The sequence below is a fragment of the Petaurus breviceps genome, unplaced genomic scaffold, assembly GCF_028583685.1.
Source record: "Petaurus breviceps papuanus isolate PSGF00001 unplaced genomic scaffold, PetGlider_PUasm1.0 189, whole genome shotgun sequence".
Classification (NCBI taxonomy): domain Eukaryota; kingdom Metazoa; phylum Chordata; class Mammalia; order Diprotodontia; family Petauridae; genus Petaurus; species Petaurus breviceps.
The window spans coordinates 23,250,261-23,258,940 of record NW_027185809.1 but is presented as its reverse complement, the minus strand read 5'-3'; the positions used below and the strand labels follow the sequence as shown (position 1 = coordinate 23,258,940).

General features: G+C 41.5%; 1 protein-coding gene across 1 annotated transcript; it reads left to right on the top strand.

Annotated features, from left to right (window-relative positions):
- The first annotated feature begins 5,670 nt into the window (after positions 1 to 5,670).
- On the top strand, positions 5,671 to 7,968 carry SIX6 (SIX homeobox 6). The gene is made up of 2 exons (XM_069091691.1): positions 5,671 to 6,242; positions 7,800 to 7,968. The coding sequence occupies exons 1-2, from the start codon at positions 5,671 to 5,673 to the stop codon at positions 7,966 to 7,968; spliced, it is 741 nt and encodes a 246-aa protein (XP_068947792.1).
- Positions 7,969 to 8,680: the final 712 nt, after the last annotated feature.

Sequence of the window (8,680 nt, the reverse complement as noted above, 5' to 3'; positions counted from 1 at the left end):
ACACATACACATATATACACACATACACTTAGACATAGCCAATGCAGGAATTTGTTTTACTTTACTATTATATTTAACAAAGGGTTTTGTTTCCCTTTTTTCCAATGTGGGGAGGGAGGAGGGATAGAAAATGCTTATTAATAAAAAATATATAATCAAATTTTTAAAAGCATTAAGATTGAATGTCCAGTTCATTTGATGTACTTCACAATGGCTATGGAAAGGACAAAAAATGGGGACTAACTTTACAGTAAACCATTTGGAAAATAAGAACCCAAATTCTTTAATGATATGTTGCATGAAAAATTACATTTAGTTAAAAATAATTACTAAAATGCTTAAAAATTTAAAATGTAGTAATTACTGGTATGTTTTTAAATAGCCTTTTAAAAGTACCTTTGAGGGATTTTTTTAAAGGCCAGTCTCTGGGGGAACATATGACTGTAACACGTAAAAATCTGACCAAAATCACCAAAACACTGGAGTCATCATCTTCCAGCTATGTGCCTCTGAGATATAACAGATTATCTTCATTTTAGTACATGCTTATCAAAAAAGTAATTCAAGTATAGTCAAATATGACAGTAAGAAATAAAGTTCCTGGCTACTCCATACTTTCAACTCTAGCATCACATGGAACAATAGCAAACAGAAGCATACTTTAGCATCATTTAATTTTATGATTTTATTATTATGATTATGATCAGAGCAATCAAACCTGAGAATTGTGATGCTGTTTCCTTTATACTTCCTGGCTCATAGATTGTGTCTCATTCAGTATGATAATTGTAAAAGATATAAATATAACTAGGGAATAGGTAGGTAGGTGGCTCAATGGATAGAGCTCTGGGCCTAGAATTGGGAAGACTTCAGTTCAAATTGAGCCTCAGACATTTACTATTTGTGTGATCCTGGGCAAGTCACTTAACCTCTGTTTACCTTAATTCACTGGAGAAGGAAATAACAAAACCATTCCAGTGTCTTTGCCAACAAAACCCCATGGAGAGTATTGGCATACTATGGTCTACGGGATCAGAAAGAGACAGACACAGTTAAACGACAATAACAAAACTAGGGAATGTCCTTTCTATCCTAGTAACAAAAAGGAAAAAAAAAAAGAAAATGTGACAGAAAGTAGAAGACTTCCCAATATTTACTAAAAAATCTCAGACTGAGCTACTTGATGTTGATTTTTAACAAGAAGACATTTAGAGGGATTGTATAACTGGAGATTTATAATAAAAGCATATAAAGGCATTAAATCTACATATGCTCTACAGCTTTATAGCTTTCTTCTTTTTCTTCTTTTTTATTTATCAAAGCTCTTGCCCTCTACCTCCACCAATATAGATTAGATATGTCCAAGCAAAATATGCATGGTTCATATCTGCCCCAGGTTTTAGATTTATAAACTTCAAGTTAACAAGAGAAAATCACAAAGTTCCATGGGATTTGAAATGGAAGGATAACATGGAACAGGGAACAGCCTCTGAAGAATGGCCTTGCTTTCTTGTATAAGTTTAACTAATTGAGAATAAGAGGCAAGGTGAGAATGAAAAGGACTGAGGAATGAGAAGTGTTCATTTGCAACAATGCAACAAAATATATTAGATTTGAATTTATCGCCATACAAAATTGAGAAATATCAAACCAAGGTTCCTTCTCAGTCTCTTCGATCTTAATTTCATAAATAGATGAAAGGCAAGAATTAAGCCCTACTACTATGTCACTGCTAGTTTGCTTGAATTTATATGCCCAGCTAAACTTGAAGTTCCCTGATGGCTCATTTATTTCTCCTTATTTTTTGTTTCCTCAAGATTAAAAAAAAAAAAAGAAAAGGAAGAGGAGGCAATGATTATTTACTATGGGATGCCCCTAAAGTGTCTACTTACTCATTTTATTTTCCCCCCAATTTAATAAAAAATCAAGCAAAAGCTTGAGACTGATGATTTTAGAGTTGATAAATAATGAGAGCACCATATTAACTCTTCACCCAAGGCTTTTGTCCAACCTCTTTTTAGACCTACTCTCTTACTAGAGTCTCACAGATGTCTTTTTTTTTTTTTTTTGCTTTTTGGGGGGCATTTGGGGTTAAGTGACTTGCCCAAGGTCACATGGCTCGTTCTTTGTGTTAACTGTCTGAGGCTGGATTTGAACTCAGGTCCTCCTGACTCCAGGGCCGGTGCTCTATTCACTGGGTCACCTAGCTGCCCCCCCCACACACACACAGATGTCTTTATTATGCAACCCACTAGCTACCTGAATGTTTCTCATGATACAAAGTCAAAGTTTTCCCATCTTAAAAAAATTATCCACTCAACACTGCTATGAGGCCGGTCTAAGTACTTTTATTCCCATTTTTCAAATATGCACCTAAGACCCAAATAATACCCGAAGAATTTTAGGTTTAATTGTGCATTCAGAACCAACCCAAATCTGGTGATGATACACTTGCAGAACTTAAATCTCACCTTTCCTGTGTTTATGAGCTAAAGTGAGCTTTGCGGGGACCTTGGTTTTGTATTTCTCGGTTTTATCAAGGAATCAATTCTGCCCAGTCACTTTTTAGGTTATCTTTCCATCAATGAGCATGCCCATTCTCTTAGTCTACAACACTCTGCTTTCCTTCACCCCCTTTCTCTTTTCCCAAGTAAGTTAAACATGAATGGAAAAGCAGATCCTTTTCTTTGGGCACCCTTCCAGGTTCAAATTATCCCACCTTTCCAGTGCTTTCACACACTTGGGGTTGCCCACAAAAATCCAGGTCTCTTCGAATGCTTTTGTTTAGATCACTTTTCTACACAGGAAAGGGGAAATAATACAATTTTCAGACCACATGGTCCTACAGGCGAGGAGAGTTGGACTTAAGGCACACACTGGGACATTTATTCTGGAGGATCATGGCAGTCACAGGCAGCTGCAGAAGCCATAGCTCTTTTTCTGTTCCCTAGATCCCGGCAGGCTAGCCGTGGAAAGGCGTGAAAGGGATCTGAATGTGTGGAAAGGGAAAGAACCGAAAAAAGTCTAAGGCAGCGGGAAATGGGAGCAGAAAACAGTATTTCTCGGCAAAGGACAGAAATGCAGGAGTAAAGGTCGCAGTACTTTCTTATTAACCAGAGTAGAAGCTAACATGAGAGCGTCTCCCCTGTACCTTTGGTCTCTCCCCAGTTCTCCCTTCTCACTTCAGGACGAGCCAGAGAGCTGCAAAAAGGAACTACATGTTTTCTATCAAAGGTTCTCATTCACTTTTAAAACTGATTCATTATAAATGTACTGGAAGCATAGATACTGTCGATGCAGCACTTATATTTAAATCAATTAATTTTAATGAATTCTTCATTCACTTCTGAATTAAATTGTCTTGTATTGGAAAGCCAAAGAGAATCTAGAACTATCAAGTTTCCTCCGCCTGGGTTTTCCCTAATTAGGAAGGTTTTGAACATTTTAATCATCATCAACACCACCGTTGTTTGTCTCAGTCCTGTCGGGTTTTATAAAAATGAGCAGCAGTGAAAGCCTTTCTGTCTAGTTAACTGCCTCACAAAAATGATGTAAATGGCCAAAGGGCTTCTCTCTCTGTCTCTCTCTGTCTCTGTCTCTCTCTCTCTCCCTCTCTCTCTCTCTCTCTCTCTCTCTCTCTCTCTCTCTCTCTCTGTCTCTGTCTTTCTGTCTCTGTCTCTCTGTCTGTGTCTCTCTGTCTCTCTCTGTCTGTCTCTCTGTCTCCCTCTCTCTCCCTATTCCCTATTTCTCCTTCCCTCCCTCCATCTTTAGTGAACTGTATAGATCTGTGAAAATAATATCAGAGTTTTCCATCAGAATGAGCTTAGCACTGTACTGAGGCATAGCTTAATATGACCCGACACCTCCAACCATCTGCGCTATCTATCTGCCTTCTGATTTACCAAATCTGCACAGGCAAAAGATAAATTGTACTTGATACTAAAGAAAAAACATCCAGGCCCAGTTCAGTTCCATTGCCTTGAGACCAGTGTTGAATATTCCAATCTGGCTCATTTTTTAAAAGAGAAGTAGCTAACAAAAGTTGTTCGCAGTATTTTTCTTGTTTCGCTGAAACTAAACTAACACTGATCAAACTACCAGATGAGAAAGGGATAGGGGACAATAACATTTATGAAGGATCAATAAATTGCCTTTTTAAAAAATTCTTCATAAACATCACTTCCAAGAAAGCCCTTTCTGAGAAGTATTCTGTGGAATAAAGCACCAAAATCCTTCAGGAAAGCAGTTTTCCCTGATCAAAGCAATTATGCTGTATTTTTTTCTTATTTTCTTTTTTCTTCCCTTCCTCCTTTTTCATTATTTATTTACTTATTTATTGGTTTATGTGCTGAGACTCAGTTGGAAAGATCAAAGATTTCCTATTCTCATTTCAAGAATTTTTCACTTTAACTGAGAGAGGTAAGAACAATCTACAAAGAAGAGTTGAACTGAGTATCTAATTATAGCCTCTAAAATTGGCTTTTAATTCGCTGTCTTGGTCTCCATATTGACTTCTTATGTAGGGTTGTTCTAGATAGTTGTTCAAGTTCATTCATCTTGAAGGGTAGGTCGGCTTAGTGAAAACCTAAAAGTACTAGCTTTATTTGAGAAAAAAAAAGCTAAGGTCGATATCTACAAAACTACTCTTCTTGACGGAGTTTAGAGCTATTATAGAATCAATGACTGCTTAAAGTATTTCCCTTTCCAAATTTTAACGTTGACCTCTTTCTATAGATCCTTTCCTGTACATACTGCTGTAGAATGTTTTAAGATTTGTAGCTGAGGTGAAAAAAATGAAGGTGCAGTAATAGGTATAAGGAAGAATGAATGGACCAAACATACTGACCTCACACATATATAACCTGTCTCAATCTGTGTAATCGGCCACATTTTTTCTAGACTTCAATTAGTTGGACTTGTAACCTGAGGGGTTATGTGTTTTAAGTTTATTGAAGACTTAGTCTTTCTTTTTTCTTGCTCCATTTGTCCTTTCTCTGTAACTAGAAATTCCAGCAAGTAAAATTCCAGAGTCCAGGAGCAGTTTTTCTCTAGCGAGTACTTAAAGGCATCGACAAGTTCGGGAATTGTAAAACACAGGAGCTCTCTTCCCTTTCTTTCTCCCCACAGTCCACCTACCACACAGTATCTCTTTCTCAGACTCCAGTAAAATACCTTAGAAAGTCCAACTGTGAGTACCAGAGCTCTGGGCGCTGTCGAGCTCTGGGAGGTGCTGAAATCTCTCTGCTGTGGTGCTCGAAGTCTTGATTGGCAGATGCTGACAGTGATTGACTGGGAGGTCTCTACCGCGCGCAAGCAACCAATCTGCCAAGTCCAATAGCAAAACAGGAGCAACAGCAGCTGAACTAGACGTGTTTTTTTTTTAAACCCTTCCTCCCAGCACTCCCTCCTTTCTATCTTCCCCCACCCACCCTTCCACATTGCCGCCTCCCCCAATACCCTTCCCCTGCGACAAGCCTAGCGCTGGCAACAGCTCCCAGTAGACCTGACATTTGGTGCTGCTTTTCTGTCCCTCCGCCGCCTAGGAGTAGCCGGCACAGCCTTCATCAAGAAAATAATCCTCATCCTCATCCTCATCCTTCACTGGACTTCTTCTGGGGAAACTTGAAATTTGCGCTACTGGTGGGGAAAGCAGCCCCTGCAGTTTTCTCCATGTTCCAGTTGCCTATTCTAAATTTCAGCCCCCAGCAAGTAGCTGGGGTATGCGAGACTCTGGAAGAAAGCGGGGACATCGAGCGTTTGGGCCGCTTTCTCTGGTCCCTGCCTGTGGCCCCGGCAGCATGTGAAGCCCTGAACAAGAATGAGTCGGTGTTACGAGCCCGGGCCATTGTGGCCTTCCATACAGGGAACTACCGGGAACTCTACCACATTCTGGAGAACCACAAATTCACCAAGGAATCTCATGCCAAGCTACAGGCCCTGTGGCTGGAGGCTCACTACCAAGAAGCCGAGAAGCTCCGGGGCCGACCTCTGGGGCCAGTGGACAAGTATCGGGTGAGGAAGAAGTTCCCTTTACCTCGGACCATTTGGGACGGGGAACAGAAGACTCATTGCTTCAAGGAGAGGACAAGACACTTACTTAGGGAGTGGTACCTGCAGGACCCTTACCCTAACCCCAGCAAAAAAAGAGAACTAGCCCAGGCAACCGGACTTACCCCCACACAAGTGGGCAACTGGTTCAAAAACCGAAGACAAAGGGACAGAGCAGCAGCTGCCAAAAACAGGTCAGTACTTGGGTGTTTGACTGCCGTGCAGTGTCTAAGGGTCTGGGGAGGACAGTTTAGTTTCTTCCTCCTCCTTAAGCATCACAAGAGACTAAGATACTGGAAGATTAAAATCGACGAGGCTTTACAGTTTCTATGAAAAGAAGGGAAACTCAGATAAATGCTTTGGGGATGATGGCGAGGGAAAGCTTCTGAGTTTCTCTTAAATTGAAAGAGGTCAGGAGAGTTCAAGGCCTCCTGGATGAACATCTTCCCTCTAGGGCTCCTTTTCTCCCTTCCGTTTGAATTCGGGTTTGTAAATGCTTGTCCGGGGTGTCAGTTCCCTCGGCCGGAAGTGACTACTGCTGCCAGGCCGGGGAAAACCGTGAGAGAATCACCTCTCTAGGTTAAACACAGAAATCAAATTAAAAATCAAGAAATTATGCAGAATTCTAAAATCACGATTTAGGTTTCGCCCTCCCACTATCCTCTAGGGCACCGACTCTTGAGGTTAATCCTTGCTTGGATTATCTGATATAGAGAAATACGTGTAAATTGCTCCACCTCCCCTCCCCCACAGCCAATGTTCCATTTTTACTTAATTATTTTTAAATAATCTCCATTCTCCATGGAGACACTAGTTTCTTCTAGGGTCAAGTCCAGTTGACCCTAGCTCTTCCCCCTCGTCCCTGCTGGGGACCTAGCCGTGACTGTCAAAGCTGAAGTGATCCAGACTCGAAACCTTAGTTTGGGCTTTTTCAGAGGCTCATTGACAGGGCCCTGAGAAGTCAAGTAACAGTTTGGAAAAGTCACAAACACACACACACACACACACACACACACACACACACACACACACACACACACACACACACCCCACCCCTAGCTGGCTCTCGTTGATCTCGTCAAATCGTCCCTGCAACGAAGTGGGTCAATCGAACTCCCACATAGACCCTCTCTTTGCAATCATTGCCTCCTGCTCTGGTCGGGAAGAGAGTTTGCGGGGAGGGGAGTAGTGGAGAATGCAGTGTTAAGGGAGGTCTGACGGTGGTAGAAAGCACAGGTACTGTAGAATTCAAGGCGTAGGGAGAAGATTCCTAGATCATCCACTCCATTTATCCTGTGAATGGAGGCCTTGTGAGAGCTGACAGGCCTTTGGTGTTTTCTACTATTAGGCTTTTAAAATCATATACCAGTAGAAGCATCCCATGTGACTATGGAACCCCAAATCCCCAAATTCCTTTAATTCAAGAAGAGTCGGAAAACTAAAGAGGATGGGGATCGGGCCTTAACTCTGCCACGGGTCACAGAGGAGATAGAGGGAGACGAGATAGAGGGAGACATCTTTTGTGGGAAGCCTTAAATATGCCGGTTACTTTTCTCTGTGGATTCTGGGACTGGTAGTGGACTTTTATATATGTGAAGATGCCCTAGGTGAGGGAAAGGTAATGAGCTGGGTATTCAAAGGGCTCTAACTCGGAATCTGGGATGTCAGGGAAGAGAGGGGAGTGTAAGGGAGGGTTGGAAAGAGCCAAATCTGTGGCGGAACTGTGATCTTGTGTCCCTGATTCCCCGCAGGCTACAGCAGCAGGTGCTGTCCCAGGGCTCAGGTCGGTCGCTGCAGACCGAGGAAGAGAGCGTTGGGGAACCTCTGGGGGCCGTCGCCAGCCCCGCTGCCAGCCTGTCTAGCAAAGCCGCCACGTCAGCCATTTCCATCACATCCAGCGACAGTGAATGTGACATCTGACGCCCAGGTCACCATCTCCATCCCCACACACAAAACACAGACAGAAGAAGTGAAGTCATATGTATAAAGTACAGTAAGACAAAACAAACAAAAGCAAAATAAAACAAAGGACAGAGAAAGAGAGTAAACGAAAGATTAGTGCCTGCAACCTGCCAACGTAGGGAAGCTTCTGGGCTCCTTTCTAAGAAGCTCAGGCTATAGATGCAGTGGCAGCCTTCAAATGCCAGGCGGACAGACGTTTCTCCCCACTAAAAACAAACAAAAAACAAAAACAGCAACCTTATGTCTTAGCGGGATGCGACAAGGAAAAAGGAAAAAAAAAAACTAAATACCAAGTCTCTGTTGTCCTTTCTTTCTGTAAAAGGATCTTACTGAAAAAGATGCCTCCAGAACATGAATGCTAAGTTGCAAATATGTTTGAGCCTGCGCTGTAACTCTCGTGAATATTTCAAGTCTAAAAGACACGGGGTGGTTTGGGATTTTAAAATATTTTTTGTTTCATAAATATTTTTGCTTTAAAGGGTTTTTTTTAAAAAATATATGATGTTTATTTACTTATTTAAGGGATCTCATGGTAGGTTTTTCTATGCTTTTTTTGCTTGTTATTTCTTTGTGCACACCTGTAGTAGAGCATGTGCGCTGTCTAGTGCAGGATCAGTCCTGTAAGGAAAAACTGAAACAATAAAAATAATCTGGTGAGGAACTTTTACTA